The sequence below is a fragment of the Procambarus clarkii genome, chromosome 66 (genome assembly GCF_040958095.1).
Source record: "Procambarus clarkii isolate CNS0578487 chromosome 66, FALCON_Pclarkii_2.0, whole genome shotgun sequence".
Classification (NCBI taxonomy): Eukaryota; Metazoa; Arthropoda; class Malacostraca; order Decapoda; family Cambaridae; genus Procambarus; species Procambarus clarkii.
This window is the reverse complement of record NC_091215.1, coordinates 24050165-24069678: the sequence shown is the minus strand read 5'-3', so window position 1 is coordinate 24069678 and position 19514 is coordinate 24050165. Positions and strand designations below refer to the sequence as shown.

General features: G+C 34.5%; 1 protein-coding gene across 1 annotated transcript in view; it reads left to right on the top strand.

Moving 5' to 3' along the window:
* The window catches only part of tacc (transforming acidic coiled-coil protein), a 146776-nt gene that overhangs the window by 77534 nt on the left and 49728 nt on the right, over positions 1 to 19514 (top strand). Inside the window, 7 exon segments of the mRNA XM_045760382.2 lie at positions 2625 to 2782; positions 4258 to 4442; positions 5383 to 5430; positions 8522 to 9273; positions 9275 to 11581; positions 12805 to 12943; positions 16816 to 16887. Of these exon segments, the coding sequence (XP_045616338.2) occupies positions 2625 to 2782; positions 4258 to 4442; positions 5383 to 5430; positions 8522 to 9273; positions 9275 to 11581; positions 12805 to 12943; positions 16816 to 16887 (3661 nt within the window).

Below are 19514 nucleotides of genomic sequence, written 5' to 3'. Positions count from 1 at the left end.
GTGCTTGTTCACTATAATTACTTTTTAATATTTTTTTATGCATTTTCTTCTTCTTATTGATACTTTGCAATATAAACCTAATAAAGGTTAAATATATTTAAACATTGTACTGTACATTAATTCCTCGTATTGGAAATAAGTTAGTTATATTTATATGCGTAATGCTTTATAATAAAAATTAGCTGCCGTTTTACGATTTTAAGGCTTTGTAAATAATTGTTTGAATATTTTACTGATCAAAAGAAATCTTCCAAATTTTCAGCATGCATCAGATGTGAAGCTGGCTTAAATATTTTTTGGCTATCCCTTTGTGTTTTCATTTATTACATAACTTTTGTGTTTTTAATCCAAGTTCATGTTTGTTTACCTCGGTCAAGTTTTATGCTTGAATTACCAAATAATCTTTATTGATGCATGACTCTTTACTTAATATCAAAATGTAAAGTTTACATAAAATGCCATCTTTATTTATGCATTACAGTGTATATACATATTTTTATTTCCAAAAGTAGCGTACAAATGTAGGTTAGGCAACAGTCTAGACATTTCTTGAAACATACATGGCATTTTTGTGTTAGGTATGTAATAAGCCTGTGTGTGAGATTTGCGTGCTATGCATGTGTACACGCAAACATGACTGCCTCTTAGTGACAACAGGGTGAGGTTTAGCTTTTAATGCCCTGTCTACTACTGTACCTTTATGCACCCGGTGCATTTTTCAGTCTCTCGATGTTCAAGTTCTGTCATTTAATTTTGTATCTTATTTTATTCTAGCATCTGTGACATCTTCTTTCATGCATTCCAATTGTTGTCCATTCATATGTTGAACAATTGCTATACTTCTTATATTTTTTTAACTCTTGCATTTCCAATTTACACCAATGTCCTTTCTTCAAATTTTTGTTTAGCCCTAAGAGGCTGTCTATATCCACCTTGTTTATTCTTAATATCTTGTAGATGCCATTTTTCTATTATTTTTTTTTTTTTTAATTTAATTAACCTGTCTTCATAATTTAGTTAATAGCTTTTTGCAAACCTCTGTACTTTTCAAGTTTCACTTTGTTTTTCAAGAGTTATATATTCCATGTGGGTACTCCATATTCCATGTACAGTACTGTAAATTGTTTTAAATTCTTGCTTATATTCCTAAGTGTCTTACATATGTTTATCAGAGTTTATCAGATTCTTATTTATGGTTGTTATCCTGTTTATGTGAGCTTCTAGTGTTTGCTCTGGAATTTCCTTGCAGATATTTTTCTTGAAATGATTTCCAAAGTTGCCTTCCCTTAATGGTTTGGGTTCCTTCTGGTCTCCTGCCTCTCTTTTTGCATCTTCTTTGCCATGTACTTCCTGAACTGAACTCTGACAGCCGTATGCGTGTTCACTCTTGGAGTTTATCAAGCTCTTTCAACAGTATTTAACAGCCCAACATAATGTTTACTTTTCTCATTAGCTTTGCATCATCTGCAAATGTGGACATATATAATGCACAACTTTGTGTAGGTCATTCATAAAGTTTAAGAATAGCTATGCTTGCAACATTCCTTCAGTCTTTCTGCAACATTCCTTCAGCCTTTTTCCTCCTTTGACTGGTGATCCCTCTGTTTCCTAGTCATCAGGCACTCTCTTACCCATTGTATCAGTACAGTGTCTTGTCCAGTTATAGTTATCTTACCTCATCATCCTATAAACATACAGTAGTGTTTTATGAGACAAAGTATGAAATGCACTTTTGAGAGTCTAGAAAATGTTACCTCCTGCAGCTATTTTTTTTTATCCAGCTGTATTTTAGTGAATTCTGTCGGAATTCTGTCAGTTTCTCTAATGATATTTCCCTTTTGTCAGTTTTTCTTAATCTCGGGATGATTCATCATTCTCTTCCCAATTACTTTCTCTAGTACTTTGCAAGGAATGCAAGTTAGTGACATTGGTCTAAAGTTTAGTGCTTCCTGTCTGTTATCTTTCTTGAATATCAGAACTATAGTTGCTTTTCTCCAGGTTTATTTAATTCTCCAGCTGTATTTTTGTATTTAAAAAAAATCATTGTGGTGCTATCTTTGCTATTCTGTTTTTCTGGCATCTGGATCCTCTAGTAGTCTTTTTACCTTCTTTTCTTGGATTATCTATTACCCATCTTTGTATATTTTTAGTCATGAAAAGAAATGGCTGTGCTTCAGATATTTGCCTGTAGAAATTTAATTAACTAGTTGGTATGTACACTAGATTAAGAAAAGTAATGGTTTGATTCTCAATATAAGGGACCAGTTGAAAAGGAAGATGATACAGTATATCAAATTAGGGTATTGTAGCTAGTATATACAAGGCAGAAATTGGAAGTTGGAAAGGAAAAAATCTTGTGATAACCAGAGAAAATGACAGAACTACTGTATGTAATTTTTTATCGATAACAGGCGTGTTGTAGTGTAATTGTAACAGAAGAATATTGATGTCATTGATGACATTGGTATTTGTGATCAAATCTGCTATCCATATTTCATGATAAAATAGTGGATTGGATCTTAGCTTACCTTGAAAGAAAACTAACCACCACCTAGTTTCAAAGGTAAAGCTTAAAGCAATAAGGCTGTACAATGTTTTTAATACGGTATCAATTATTCTTGCAGGGTCCAACAGCACCCTTGGACTTTGCTGGCCCTCCAGGCAATCCAGAACAGGAGGCTGAGGGCCAGAAGGAGACACTTGTTATCACTCGAGAAAACACAAGCAGTCTCAGCCCACCGTCATCCCCAAACTCTCTCCCATCTGAAGCTTCCTCACATAGGTAAATTCATGTTTAGTGAATGGTTCACTCCAAGAAGGTATCACCTGTAATTTAAGGATAGAAGTGTGTTTGAATAGCACATAGTCCTGTAGTCATTATTTATTTTAAATAATAATGTATTTAATGTATTTATTGTATTTAAATTTGTTTGAATATTACTTGATAGTGTCATGAGTGTGTGAAAGACGACTGTTAATGGGAAACGTGGACAAAGTATGGTTATGGTGGTCACTAAGCTAATAGTACTAAATGTGAATAGGGTTATTATGAAAGTCAAGGTAAGTATGTAAGTATGGAGAAATGGGCAAACCTTGTGTATAGACTCGATATATGAAGCATTGGAGTATGTCAAATTTGGTGGATGCTGATAGTTCTTTTAGCACAAGGTAATATATTTATGTAGGCTGGGCATAGTTTAAAATGTTACTCATGTGAGAGAATACTGTAGAAAGTGAATCTGAACAGAAGTATGATTGTGATGGTGGTGAGAGGCTGAGAAATTTTGTGTAAAATTAATGTACATGGTGACTTTGTTAATCAGTTTAACTACTTAAGATGTATGATAAGAGGAGTTTGTGCAATTGAAGTTCAAAATTAAGTGTCAGTGAAGACAAATGGCTGGTACAATGAAAGGCCTAATTAGGAAAACTAGATAATATTTGATGCAGCCAGGGGGCTATATGTAGTGCTACTGCTGACCCTTCTGTATGAGTGCAAGATGACAATGTAGTATGAAATGTTAAAAATCAAGAATATTATCTGCAGAAATAGACAAACAGAAGTGTGTGTAGAGTAAAACTGTCATAGAGAGATGCGGAGTGCAAAAATTGATAGGTTACATGATTGAAGAGCGTGTACCAAGGTTGTTTGGGCATGCTGAAGAAATGGATGAAGGTAGACTGGAGAAAAGAGTATTTGAATGAAATAAAAAAAAAATGTAAGAAAAAGTTTTTGCTGTTCTTGTACTACAATTTTTGTATTTTACCATTTATAGTACAGTATAAATTGTCATCCACACTTCTCTGGAAATAAACATTCCATTCACCTGGGCTGTATGGGTCTCGAACTGTGGACCCCACGCGTGTACTATTCATAGTCTCCTACAAAGATTACTCATAGGCCAGTCGATAGAGCTTCGGCCTCACACGTGTGGGGTCCACCGTTCGGGACCCATACAGCCCAGGTGAATACTACGGTATATATATATCTCTCTTATTATATTAGAAAGTATTGTTTATACTGTATGTGTTTTTTGAGACTTTATATTTTCACAATCATTTGTGGAAAAAATTTGGCCACATTATTGATTAGGTTGCAATTTACTCTATATATTTCTCATTATAATTCAGACTATATCACTGAATATGATCATACAGTATATTTAATCCTATTTCCCTATAAAGTATAGCCAATTTGCTTTTGTTCCATTTTATTACCACTTAAATGATTTAAGTTTGATAAATATTTATAAACAGCTTAAGTAAGGAGTGTGACACTACCTCGACCACTGAAGACACCAGCTTTGCATCGTGCCTGACGGGGGACCCCAGCTGTGCTTCTGAGCTCTCTCCAGCATCACCTGTGAAAGACTTATCTCCATCACTTTTTTCCAAGAATTCTGGTGGTGAAGCTTGTGCAGCCGAAAAGTCTATTAATTCTGGTGAGTGAACCCCTTTGACTGTAAATCTAGTGACTTATCTACTGATTATTTTCTTGTATATAAATAATAATTGTAATGTTTCTTAGGTTGTGCACATTATAAATGGCACAGGGTATCATAATTTAATTATATAAAGTATTTTTTTTTATTTATAATAAGGATTGGTGAAAGGCATTCTTTAACAATTTAATTACAGTAAATTCATTGTTAATTTGTTAATCTCAAAATGTTAAGAAAGAAATGTCATCCTTAATGAAGAGACATAATTAGGAATATGTACTGTATTTAGGCAAATAAAAAGATGCCAGTTAAATGCCAATCTTAACACACTACTTATCAGTATTGTTACATTAACAGTACTTGTTAATAAGTGTTTAATTAATAAATAAATAATAATACTGCAATTAAATGTGATAAGTGAAAAGTGTTTGCTACTTGTAATTTCTTGTGGTATTTGTTTGTTACTGTTCTTCTATTATCAGTTATATATATCAATTCTCAATCACACTTGAACATCTAAGCACTGTTAATCTTCAGTTGTTACTCACTAAGTTTTGAATGTCATTATGCATAACTAACATTGCTGGTAGAGAAATGGATAGCTTGGTCATTAAGCAAATCTTGTCGAGTAATTCATCATGTTAAGATAGATTTCATAATTTCTGACTTAAATGAAAAATAACTTAACCCTCCTCTTGAAATCTGAAATATATTTTAATAATCAACTCCATATTATTATTTTTTTGTCAGATTTTTTCTTTAATAATTGTATGTATTCACCATGGACACAAGAATGAACACGAGGTATTATTTTTTGCATGGTTTGTAAATGGAGCTTTATATTCAAACCCCCCCCCCCCCCCCTCTTCCCCTCCAACATCACCCTTCTCCCCGGCCCCTCCTCCCTAAAATATTTCTAATAAAAATTGTTCATTTACAGTGTCTGACTCTGTCGCTCAAAACAGTGCCCAAAATGGGGTTAAAAAAGGTATTCTTTTAAAGGCTTTGTAATGTTTTATTTCGGCTGATCTTAGATTGTTGCCTTTGTTCACCCTTAAAGCCGGCAGCCAAGAGTGCTGGATTACATTTACCTAGTACAGTACGGCTCTTGGCCTTCATATTTTGTAACTGCCAAATTGCTCAATTTTTTAACTAATGAAAAGCTAGTGAACTAATCTTTTGTGTAATGTTTAGTTATAAATCGTGTCTAGCTTGTTTAATAGTGTGTGGCAATTCTAGTAAGCACCCTCTATACATATGTATTGGGAACGATTTGATGCTACAGATTTATATCTGGTGAATTGTCTTTTTTTTTTTTTTTTTTTACCTTGTAGCATCAATAATTGATAGTGGTTCTTTTATTTAACTATAAATTGATTTAGTAGTAAATTACTCCTTAATAACGGTTTTCAATATACAATACTCTTTCAGTAAGTAAAATCTTCTAAATACTGTAAAGTCTCTCTCTTGCAGATTACATTTTCTTAACTTGATAAGAATAATTAATTTTGTTTTGTTTAGCTGGAATTTATGAATTTGGTAATTTTTGTATTTTGTTTTACACCATTGTGGTCTTCATTTCTAGATACATTTATACACAGTGTTCCATTTTCTGTATTACTACCCTATACTAATACAGTATATATATTTGTGTCAAATAAAATTGGCCTTCTGTTATCTCTCATACTTTCTTGTTAAAGTAGGTCCAATTTTCTTAATTATACATTTTAGGCTTCACATACAAACTTGTATTAATTGCTTTAATTTTAAAATTTCAAGACTTAAATAATTTCTCTATACAAAATTTGGTGTTTTCAGCTTAGAAATCCCACTCCTACACTTACAAACATGGAACCTTATTGTACCATGTCTTTCATCTCATTCACCTAAGAGCTTGGACAAATATTAATGAACCTTGTTCAGGAAATTGTATATTTTTGGATTTTTTTTTTTTTTAGCAATTACAAGATCGGTGGTAAATATAACGGTAAATTGTTCTTGTAACAAAAAAGAAACTTTACCGGAAAGTCTGATGAGTGGAATTGATGAAAGATGTGAAAATATGATTTGGTTTGCTGGTGGGAGGAGGATGGAGAACAAATACAAGAAGGCATATCCATGAAACTTGCTGTAACAACTAGTGTGGGGAGAGTTACAGGTATTGATGGGGAAAATTATTATATGCAGTGAATATTATTATATGTTATATGTGTGGAGAAATTATTATATGCAGTGAAGAAAGGGAATGGAATGGGTTTGGAGGATTTGCCTGTGTGAAAAAGTAGTACTGTGCCAAATGATTGGAAAAAAGAAGTGCAAGTCTACCATTATAAAAATAAAAGTGAACTTAGTGAGTGTAAGAACTACAGCATAATAAGAAATGTGCATGATAAAATGATTGAAAGAATGCAGAAAATAGTGAGAGTTAGTGGTAAACAAGGTGGATTTTGCAGTGAAAGAGGTTACATTGAGACATGTTTAATGAATGTATCGGCATCTGTGCAGTGTCTGAAATTTGCAAGCACACGTCTTGGTGTAGCCAGTGTTGCTGACTGGTGGATAGAAGGATGGCCTCGCAGCACACCAGTATAGGAACTAATGCCTCACACTTGAACACATTAAAGCTGAGGATCCAAGTAGTATTAGCCTGAAGATTTTTAATCTTATTGATGAATCAACTTGTATGGAATAATTTATATACCAGTATACTATATGGTTCTAAAGATTTTAAATATGTGCTTTGCAGTCACCTTGAGGACAATGTTTGTTTCTTCAGTATTATTTTGTTGTTCATTAAGTTTTGCTTATCCATTTGTTTATTAGTCCTCGATCCACTTAAATGGTTTTTCTTTTTAGTCATAGTGCATCTGTACACTCTTGAGAACCCTATATGTGAGGCATTAGGTTTTCTTCTCTTGAGCTCTTGTACTCTAATGATGATTTTAGGTACAGATTGATAGCCCGCATTTGCATTTTAGTTTTCAAGGATCTTCAGCTCAACATACTACTGTACTTGGATAATTTGATTTAAAAAAATTTGGGTGTATTAGAATTACGTAATTGGCATTGAAGTGGAATAGTGAAGAAAATTACATTTAACTGAATTACATCCACCTCATTTTTCACCGTAATTTCCCAGTGATTCTGGTTAGAACTTCACGATAAAACTCATCTCTTTAATATGACCCTGTTGAACTATTTCCTCGAGTTAAAGAGCTTAAGGCCATGCTAACCAAAATTAATGTATGTAACCTAATACTGTAAATGTTCAGTAATTCAGATTCTGGTAAATCGAATCTAAATAATCCAATAGAATTCATGTTTGAACTTTTGCCCCATTTTGACCTTTTTAATCTGAATGGGCATTTGGGTTAAAAGGTTTAAAACTGTACTAAATTAAAGCTTAAAATTGAGTTTGACTGCTTGACTTTCTAACTCCAATAGAAATTTGGTTAACTTCATTTTCTGCCAAACTCGAATCTCTGCTAACTCGAATATTCAGCTAACCGAAATGGGGGATGAGCTCCAGATGATTCTGATTACCAAGCAACTGTGTATGATAGTTCAACTTGGTATAAGTGTGTTGTTACTATTTGTATTTAAAATGCATTTTGTTACAAATTTCCATTGGTGCCGTATTTGCTGAATGTCATAAATTTTCCCACCTTATCATAGATAAGGAGGATAAGAACTGGGTGTGGAGATTTATTTTATTGTGACTAATGCTATATCTTATCAGTGTTTATAATTATAATACTCCATGCTGCCTGTTTGACACATCCCTCGTGTGTATTGGAACATAGCTAACAAAACTTGTCCTCCTCCAAATTTTATCATGAATTTCCCAATAGTTATTATTGACCCACATTGTTTGGGTGGTGATGTTTATGCATTGTGCTTATCACGACATTGTGCCACAATGGCCCAGAAGGGTAAGTATCTATTTTTTTATCAGATGATAATTGTCACAATGGCTTTAATAGCGCAATAGTTATGGTTAATGTGTCACACAAACATGTCATTTTTGCGGTGCTGCGGTTCCCATAATTCCCTGTCTGACACCAGCAATTTTTCCACAGATTCAGAATACGAAAGTGCAGAGGAACTTGATCTCTCTTTTGAACCCACCTCAATTGTTACAGTTCAGCCATCTACTAAAAAGTCTCAAAGTCCAGTTACAAATGAGGCTGAGGTTACGAAGCAAGAGGCAAGCGTGGTACTTGGTGTATTAGAGACATTTGATGACACTTCAGTCCATGAAGAAAGTCCTCGCACACAGATTGAAATAGTACCAGTTGTTTTTGAGAGTCCTGTAGTTAGTGAAGAGAGTACTTCAGTAATACTAGATAAAGAAAGTGATAACTTGGCACTTCAACATTGTGAAAAGTTACAGAATACTGTGTGTGACTCATTAGTGACTGTAACCAAAACTGAAATTATTGAAGATTCTATAAGCAAAAGTACTGATCTTTCAGATCAGCCCGTGATTAATTCTGGTAGTGAGGTGAATGGAGTGTTAACTTTCAATATTTGTGCACAGTCAACAGAAAATCAATGTACCTCATTATCACTTGAAAATAGTACTGTTAATAGTGAAGAATCTAGTAATACTGATGTGGAAATAGAAAATTGCAAATTTCAGGCATCTGAATCTCAACCAGAAAAGTTAATAAGTGAAATAAAAGGAAGTGAAGATCAGTTGGACACACCCGATAATGATGAATACAAAGTAAAAGACAATGAAAGCAATTGCAATCTTCAGTCCAACAATCAAATTGAAAGCAAAACCAGTGAAAGTGAACACGAAAGTATAGTACAAACTGATAATCGAATCCTCAGGTGAAGATCCAAATAGCTGTAATACCACTCCAGTTACAGAAAAAGACAAAACCAATTCAAATCTTCAGTCCGACGGTCAAATTGTAAGCAAAGTCAGCGAAAATGTAGTACAAGCTGACATTCAAGTCATCGGTGAAGATCAAAATAACTCGAATACCACTGATGTTATAGTAAATTTGCAAAGTGAACAGGTAGACAATCAGCAAAGCAAAGATACAGTAAATAACAACTCGGAGTTGGCCTTTGAGGAGAAATTGTCAAGTATAGAAACTTTGGAGGCACCTCAAGAGAAACCACCACAACCATCGGATAACTTCATAGATCCAGAGGATATACCTATTATTCCACAGAAGAGCTATAATCTTGACTTTCTGGACAATTTAGATGATCCTAACTTTAATCCATTTGCCACAAAGACTTATATTAGAAGCTCTCCACCACCAAGCCCAGAGCCTGGTTGTAAACTTCCTCCATTAAAACCTGCAATACAAAAAAGGAAATTACGAGAAGAACCTAAAAAAGCTCCATCTGAACCAGCAACTGAAACCACAACTCGAGGAATTAATGTGGAAAATCAGATAAAGCAAGAAAAACAAGAAACTAACACATTTGATGCTTTAAAACTAGAAACAGATAATAATTTACAAGTACCTCATACTGCACCTCTTGATGAGTTTGCTAAGAATCCTGAAAACCAGTCACAAAGTGTGGAACAAAACTCTGAACAGCTACTTGAAATCACTTTTGATGAGCCTGTGAGTAGACCTCCTAGAAAACTTGGTAAAAAGCCTCAGTTAAAGCAGAAGAGATCACCTACTGCAAAAGCTCCTCCAGAGTCAAAGCCTATTGAGAAAAACAACAACAGGCTCGAGGAAAAAACTGTATCCGAACCTGAAACCAAATTTGACCAAGAAGAAATTCCTATTCCCCCATCAAAGGGATACAATTTAGATTTCCTTGACAATCTTGATGATCCAAACTTCAATCCCTTCGCAACAAAGTGTGCTGTAAGTAATTCGCCTCCTAAAGAAGACCTTGCACTTACAGAAGACAAAAGTAAGGACAAACCAAAGGCTAGTACACCAAAGAAAGCCCCAGCAAAGAAAGGATTTACTGTCATTAAGAACAAAGCCAAAACTAAAGTCCCTTCTATAGATGATACAGATTTATCTAAGGAAATAGTTAATGTTCCTGAAGACTCCGATAAAGGTGTGAAGTTTGCTGAAGAGAAAGAAGATACACCTCTAACACCAAAAAAAGATTATAATCTTGATTTTCTAGTTGATCCAAACTTTGATCCTTTTCAGTCAAGATCGCCTCTAGACAAAAATACTTCAACTGTTCGTGAATCTGACTCTTCTAATATAGTGCCAAAAGATATTGATACTGCCAAAGTTAATTCTGTGAATATTCAGACAAAATCTGATACTGAATGTGATAAAGATAGTGCTACAGATTTTAGGACACAAGTTGAGTATAGCAAAGATTCTCTGCCAGAAGCTTCACAAGAAAACATAAAAGAAGAATCTTTATTGGTAATAAGAAAAGAGGAACCTAGAGAAACAAACTATTTGATTGAGAAGGAAGATAAGCCAGAGGTTATAGAATCTAATGTTTCTGAAGAAGAAACCCGTGTTTCAATAGGAGATACACAGGGTTGTGACGCAAAGTCATTAATTTCACAAGAGGAAGTTCATAGTGTAATAGACAGTTCAAAGAATCAAACTGAGGAAAAGTGTGAAGCTGGTGCAGAACATTTACAGTTGAGAAGCTCATCCGTATCAGAGGATGAATGTCCTGCAGTGCTAAATAAAAGTCCTGAACCAAAACTAGATTTGGAAACTGAAGAATATACAAATAAAGAATTTAAGGAGAATATCTCTAATACAGAAATAGAATTAAACCTTCCCAAAGTTCCATCCATTGGTACAATTGGTCAACTTGACAGTCTTGAGTTTGCCCAGCTGCTTGGCAATGAAGCCAGTCGTCTTGCTGAGGAGTTTATGAACTGCTCCACTGATTCTGGATTGCCTGATTCGGATGATAGCAGTTATATCAAGTCCCACAACGTAGAGTCTACCATGGCAGACATGAATTGCACAAAGTCACCACAGTATGGAGCTCGTCTTGATGAAAATGTCAACCCCTTCCAAAAACATTCAAGGTTATCAAGGTCTCCACCTTTGGGCAAAAGAGAGGCAGTTTGTGGAGCAGAAAGTGGAGATGTTCCTAATGTGCATGACCCCTTCAAAGCAAGAAGATCACTGAAACGAGAGAGTGTCATGGGAGAGGAAAGACTGGTATGTAAATGTTTTATTTTTGTGTTAAAAATGCTTAAAATGTTTCCCATATTCCACCATTTTCTTTTTTCCGAATATCTAGTGTGGAAATAATAATATAAATGTTGTTATTGAGTCTACTTCCTTGTTTCCTATTTTTCATCTTAACTTGTCAATTCATATTTCATGTTAAAAAAATATCATTAACTTTGGTATAACTTTATTTTTTGTTATTCATTGTCTTTGCTCTTTGCTTTCTTTATTGATTTAGCTATTATTAAATCCAGCCAATGTTCATTCAGGAAATCATGCTGAATTATGTGCAGTTTCAGTGCTTGGCACTGGAGTTAACACTGAACCATCCCTGCCTCACTCAATACATTGTCTGAATGAAGCTTTCATTCTTTGCATTTAGTCTCCACTAATGCATCTTTATTTGATATATTTTTATCTAGTGAATATTTGTTATTTCAACTTTTTCTAAATCTGTAAATTATGTATGTAGTGTGATAACTTGAAAGAACAAAGGTATATCCTTAGCATGAAATGGTGATCTTATAGGTCTATGCAAGACTCTGTAACACTTTCCCAAATATTTCAGATATGAAATAGAAATAAGAACTCTAATTGGTGGCATTAATCTCTGGCTATCCAATACATGTTTCCACTAACCAGCCACACTTGCACACTTGCATCTTTACCCCTCGTCACACTACAGTGCTCCTCCCATCACTACTTTTCATGCTCAGGTATTTCAATATTTTCCCCTCCTTCTCTGATATAAATATTTCATGGATGTAAAAAATGTTGCACACTTTCTCAACTTCTCTCTATCCTCTTATAAGTTTTGTACTATTGTTTCTCCTCTTTGCACATTCAGTACTCAGTATTCTCAGGGCCTATTGAAACACATCTATGTTACAGTACTGTACATAAATCACAAAATACAAAACATGTAAATGCAGTATTACAGCTCATTCGTACCCTGAAAACCCTATGAAATTTTGCATTTGCAGCTTAGGAATGTCATTTTATTTAGGATTTGACTGTCTTTTTTTTTTTTTATTTTTTTTAATACTGTAATTCAGTTTAAAAGAAATTATAATTTACTGTAGGCTACAGCAAGTCTGTATTTTGATACTCATATTTACAGAGCATTGGCTGACAGGCTTACAGAAAGTAGTAGCTAGGAAAATCTGCTGAGGATTGTTATTGTATTAATTGGTCTTTGAACAACTGTCCAGGACACCCTAAGTCTGGATGACGACTCTGGAATAGTGCTGGGAACTCGTTCCGACTTGGAGACAGAAGTCAATCATAGTGAAGCTGGACCTGAAATTGCAACAGGTCTTACCTCTAGTGACCTTAGATGTGCATCACAATGTAAGTACTAAAATGTATATTAAATAGTTTGAGAATGCTTCTATTGCATTGCAGTGCATCTTGCATGATTTTAGATTTTTTTTGGTATGTATAATGCTTGTTTAGTTTTTGTGTGATCTTCCCTTTTCTACCATCCTCCACATTCTTGGTTCATAAAATTAACAAAATTAAATATTACAAATAATACTGTATGGAACTGAAATTAAGCACCTGATAAGACTTGCATTTCTATTCATTCTTGAACATGTGCAAAACTTTTGATTTGTATATGTGATAATTTGTCTCGCATAATTCCTGAAGAACTTGTGTTCCTTAATTCCTGTCCTCTATCCATTTTTGCACACTTTACCACTTACCTGTTTACTGTAACATAACCATTGGGTGACATAAACATCTCAAACTTGCAAAGAATGTGGTCATGAAATGTGAGTTTCATAAATCCAAGATGGCATTAGAACAAAATAAATTGAACATGCAGAGACTGCATGCTAACTGGGCTGGCAGAATCCTTAAATTTGCAATTATACTGCATTATTCTTGTTACTTGAAGATAGAAGGAAGAACAGAAGATGTAATGGCAAAATATAGTGATACATAAATGTGGTAAATAAGGCAAGTTACTCAAGTCAAGTTCCCTTCCCACATAATCCTGGGAAGGGAAAATGAATACATTGGGGGAAACATCTTGAGGATAACAGATGTGTTTGCAAGTTGATTTGTACACTAGTGATGTAGATGAGAGAAACTAATACCTTACTTTTTTCCATAGAGTCCTCTTTGAGTGACACAAACATTAAAGATTTTTTAAAGGGCCACAATACTGTACAAAAATGTAATCCAAAAAGTGTGCAAAATGCACAAATCTGCACTAAATTGTATATTGTGAACTAGTCAGTGTTCTCATGTTTAGAAGGTTTTGGCAATAGGTACATATATGCCTCGTGCATATATGTACGAGGCATATATGCCTCGTACGTACAATTTCATGCCTGGCAAACTCAATAATAATTAAAACTGACTGTAATATACTGTATCTTCAATATGTTTACATGGAAAAAAATAGGAAAGAATGCAAAAAAAAAAAAGTTAAAGTACTACTTTAACTTTTCTATGGGGTAGAAAGGAATATTCTTTTTCCTCCATCTACCCCCCCCCCCTTTTCTATGGGATAGAAAGGAAAAAGAATGGGGAAGCACTATATTAAATGTAAGGAGACGTTGAGTAGAAATAATTTGAGTAAAGTGTAAAGTAGCACTTGTTTGAGTGTGGCCATAGTAATCACCTGTGGGATGAAAGAAGTATCTATCCGTCTTATCCTTCAACTTCCCCCAGCCCCATCCATGGGTGATGGAGATCATAGGTCTGCTAGTGGGGTATAAACTATTACATTTGACTTGCTGTCTACAAGCCGAGGTCATATATTTATTGCTTGGTGAACAGAGGCACCAGTTGTAAGAAGGCATGCTCGGATATCTCGCCCTGCCCAGGAATTGAACCTGGGATTTTTTTTATTGTGGGCTAATTGCACTGACCTTTCTGTATATGTAAATATATTGTGATAGATTGATAGTTTGGGTTTTATAAGCACATCAACTACGTATTGTACAATATTTCATAATTTTGTGCTTAAGTGTTAAAACCAGCTTTTTGTGTGTCTGTCTGGTTTAAATTTGTTGTTAAATCTATTTTCCTAGGTTTTCTAAGAAACTAATTATTAAATATGAGAAACTTTTCTCTCCTTTTCAGTGCTAACATTTTTCACCCTGCAATATTAACTGTGGCCTGTATGGTACTATTACAACAGCATTTTCAAAGCCTGATTATACCCTCAGAATGAGCATTTTTTATTGCATAGAATTTACATTACATGTTAGGTTGAAATGTATAAAATTATATAAAATCCTTTTATATGAATAGCAAAATATGTGTGAGAGTATTGGGTAAAAATAGGTTATTTTGATGTTGGTGTATGACAGGATTGTCATTTGACATTTGAATGAATTTTTTAATGGATTAGTAAGGTGAAGGCAATGAGTCACAATAACGTCGTCGTCCCTTCACCTTCTAGTGTGTGGTTTGGTCAATAGTAAGGTGAAGGCAAGAACACCTGGATTGAAAGTGAACTGTGATGACATGAACTGTGATGACATGTTTGTATGTGATTGATCTGGTGTACTTTGCTGTGCTGATAGTGAAGATGTCCCCCCCCCCCCCCAAAAAAAAAAAAAAATTGTGAATGAGACTAATAGTATATGCAAGAGAAGATAGTTAAAAGTTAATGGAGGTAAACTTGAGATCTTGGTGTTTGAGAGAAGGGAATGGAATGTTAGGAATTTTATAGGTCCCTTATAGTGGGAAGATATTAATTTGAACTGCAGGACGTAAAGCGTGAACAGATATTGGAAGAAGAAATTAGTTTTAAATGGGGAGTATGCAGAGTGAAATAAGAGAGTGAGTAGTGTGTGGGAGAAGAGTGCTAGGAGAGATAAATAGAATAATGAAAAGAAGGAATGAAAGCCAAGAAAGAACAGAGATAGTATACAGTACTTCCATCCATGACATATGGAAGTGATATGGAAAGAAGCAGAGTGCTCAAGAGTACGAACAGTGGTAATTAATTTGTTTTAGGAAAGTAGCTGGGGTATGTGGGATGTGTGTGTAGCAATGATGAAGTATACCAGAGACATAGTATCGGTGAAAGGCGCAAGGGATTGAAATGCCGAATGGCATGTGTGAAGCACATTACTTACACTCAAATGGTATGGTCATGTTAATAGTGCCCGAGAATGGTTTAAAAAAAGTATGTACAGGGATCATATCGAAGATACAAATGACTAGTAGTGGAATAGAAGATTTGAACCATGCAGTATTTGAATGGATGGGTGTTGAGGATGGGTTAGAGGAGATTAAAAATTATAGGGGTTGTGTGATGATAGTGCCTCCTAGAGAAACTTGCTATGGCCCTCTACCTAATGGGGAGCTTCTGGGAAGAGAACTGTGTTGAGGCTATAGGTTGATTTTGGATTCATCAGTGAAGAGTGACAATTCTGTGGGTTGTTTTCCCTAGGGGTATTCTTTGAGGATGAGAGAGTAATGGTGCAAGGGTCGTAACTTTCCTCAATTTTATCAACATTGTTCCTCAAGTTACAGCTGTTTTCAAATTTTCTGCTCTCTCATGTACATGTCTTTCTTCTTCTTGTTTTACAATACTCGCTTCCCAATATTTCAACTAATTTTCATCCTCTCCTAATGTTCATGTATCCTAATGCAAGTTAGGGGGCTATGGCTTTACCTTGCATTAGCAGTCAAGTGTTTCATGCCTATACTTCTGTACTTAAAGAATAAATTAAGGGCTTGAAGAGGATTATATATATATATGGCTGTCACTGCAATGAAAGGGGGATTCTTAGTGAACAAAATATGATGGATATAGTAGATTGATGTAGATATTGTTTGTGCTGTGGTGATTTGTACATTGCTTCATTTTTGTGTCTTTGTACTTTCTTAATAGATTAATGTATTACATTTGCATTAGTGTAATATTGTTGCTCATATTTTCTGTAATTTATTTAGTGAAATTTTATCCATGCCATGTCTATGAGTTGAGTTATGATTGATTTTTGTATAATTTTGTTTTATTTCTTAAGAAAATGCCCCTTGATATAAAGGTTTCATTTTGCTATTTCTCAAATGTCTTTTCTATTCTGTTTTATAAGAACATTCATAGTTCTGTAGCTTTTGTACACACAGGCTTTTTTTATTATTATTATTTGGAATTTAACTTAATGTTTAACTTTGTTAAACTTGTGTGTTGCTTGCCTGTTGCTACCTGCCTGCCGCATGCTGTGTGCTTTTTCAACATGTCTTTCCAGTGAAAACGGAAGATGAAGCAGAAGAAATGCGTGATCAAATTACAGATGAAGAGTTCCTTGCCTCGGAAACATGTAAGTAATTGACGAGCTTATATGAACACTATGTTGATTAAACAAATGCTTTCATTCTTAGATTCATTATCACAAGCCTCTTTCCCGCCTCATGGGATTGGTAGGCGTAAAAATTACTCTCCTTTGAGTAAAAATGAAGATATAATCCTGGTACTGTACACGGTTATACAGTACTGTACGTATATTTAAAAAAAAAAAGGATTTGTCAAGTATGTAGTTATATCAGTTGTACCACAGTTTGCAGCATCGTAGATAAACGAGCACCACCGCACTCGCAGTTTTCTAAACACTGTTGGTTACCAAGGCCAGTTTTCTCTCGGGCATTATGTCAGAATGTAAAAGCATTATGTAGGTTTTTATCATTTGGTGAAATTAGAATATGTTGTCCAAACACGATGTAGTTTGAGACAACTTATATTAGTAGGACTGTTGGAATATAGTTAGTGCTCTCATTTTGATTGCATTAATTTTTTTTTTAATTCATTGCAAGAAAAATAAATTAGTAAAATTACTTTCATTCAGTCTATATCTGTTACGTTATTTAACAGAATTTTGGCCAGAAGTAGAATCCAGAGAATTTTAGTATGTTTTGACTCGGAAGTAACAGTAAATTAAATGTTAGATTAATTTATTATAATGTATAGATAGTTCAGTGTAAATTTTTCAACAAATAAAACTGTCCTCTTAGTCAATGGCATTAACATCCTGCCACCACTGAATAGAAATGAGGGTGGTATTGAATGTTCTAAACAAAGGTACTTGGGTCATTACCAATTTAGAATCTTGGAATTGAAAATAATTTATGCCTGAATTCCTGTATAGGAAGAGAAATTTCCTTTATAAATTTGATTTTTGTATACATTGCTGTACTGTATATCTATAGTGTTAATTTTTTGTATTACATTATTTCTTTGCAAGTTCCCTTAAAGCTGCATGAATAAATTGGAGGTAAATATTTTGGTAGTAAATTAATTATTTTGGTGTATATCTGTACTGTACTTGCATTATGTGGTAATGGGCCTAATTTTTAATGTCTTACTATTGCAATACACTTCTGGTTAAGGTGGTCCTCTTAGTATATCTTCGGTATTAAGTAATGGGATAACTTTTATGTGGTAGGGTGGTTGATACAGCATGTAAGGGAGGTATGGTGGTGGTACTGAAGCATGTAAACACCATGACATTTCTACCCTCGGTTCAATTCTTGGTCATGGTAGAAATTGTTGGCATTTGTATTTATAATACACATACTGTAGTGCAACTTATATATGTCAGGCATTGAACTGTTGCAGTGTATCTTCCAAGATGGGCATGATTCATAAGTGGTATCTAGAATACAGTAATTGGTTTTATCACATTAGTTTATGGGCACCAGTATGGGGATGTGAGAACATAATGGCACAAATGAGGGCAAGAGAAGAAGAATTTGAAGTTTATAAATGGAGAAGTAGATGCATCTTATTCACTTTTGACACATCTTAATGGGAGGGTAATTATGAGACTGGTGAAAATTCAAAACAGTGGGAGGGTTTGAGGGTGTCAATTGTGCGGCCAGGAATGGATGAAAGATCTTAAGGTAAAAAGGAAGGCAGGAATATGTGCTTATAGCAAAGAAAATGAGGGACTAGCGAGTGAGTATGGTATAGTTGTGTTAATCCATAATATTTTAAATTGTATGTAAGATAAGTTTTTTGTTAGCATACTGTTATACTAATAATAGTATAGAAAAGGTACAGGTGTCAGGAAAGTTATTGTTTTGAGGGTGTATTAGTGCTAGAATGGAGCATGAATGCAGAGTGGAAGTTGTTGGAATGTGGGGTGTGGCAGGTGCAAAATGGAATGGTTGTTTATATAGTGGATATGTTTTCAGAGAGGGATATGTTACTGTTAAGCATTTTCTTTTGAATATAGGCCTATACATGAGAGAGATCTACTATGTTTTGGACTGAGCGATGATCTTCTAACAAAGATTATTCAGTCCATGGCCAACAGATGGCAGCAGTGTATATTGTTGAGATGGCAACTTAGTTGACAGTTTGCTTGGAGCTTGCTCCATGCAAATATATATTTTTATTCTTGTACAAGTATAATATTGTACAAAGACAACATTTTATGATTTTAAAAAGTTATCAATTTAAGTGGTTTTGAATGAAAGACAGTGATTTGAACTACAGTATAGGGTAAAAATGTGCAAGACATATTTGAATATGTGGTATGTTTTAAATACTTGGAGACAATATTGTATAAAACTCAGAGTATGAAGATAAAAAGAAGAGTGATAAGTGAGACAATAGTAGTAGGGAAGGTGAATAGCATAATGAAATATCAATCTGTCTGTCTATGGTAATTAAGGAGAGAGGATAGTAAACATACAACTCCCAAACCTAATGCATGGAAGTGAAACTTGGGAGTGGAAAGTGTCAAGACTTCGATCGGTGGAAGTAAGATTTGTTAGAAAAGCAGCTAGTTAATATGTGGCATGGGTATAGCAATGGGGAGGTATGAGAGGGGTCTTGTACGAGTGAAAGGGTTGAGGGAAGGAAAGTGAAGTGGGTGAGTTGGGTGAAGGGCAATACACTGTGATGGTATGGACATGTTAGAAACATGTTTGGGAATTGTTCAATGAA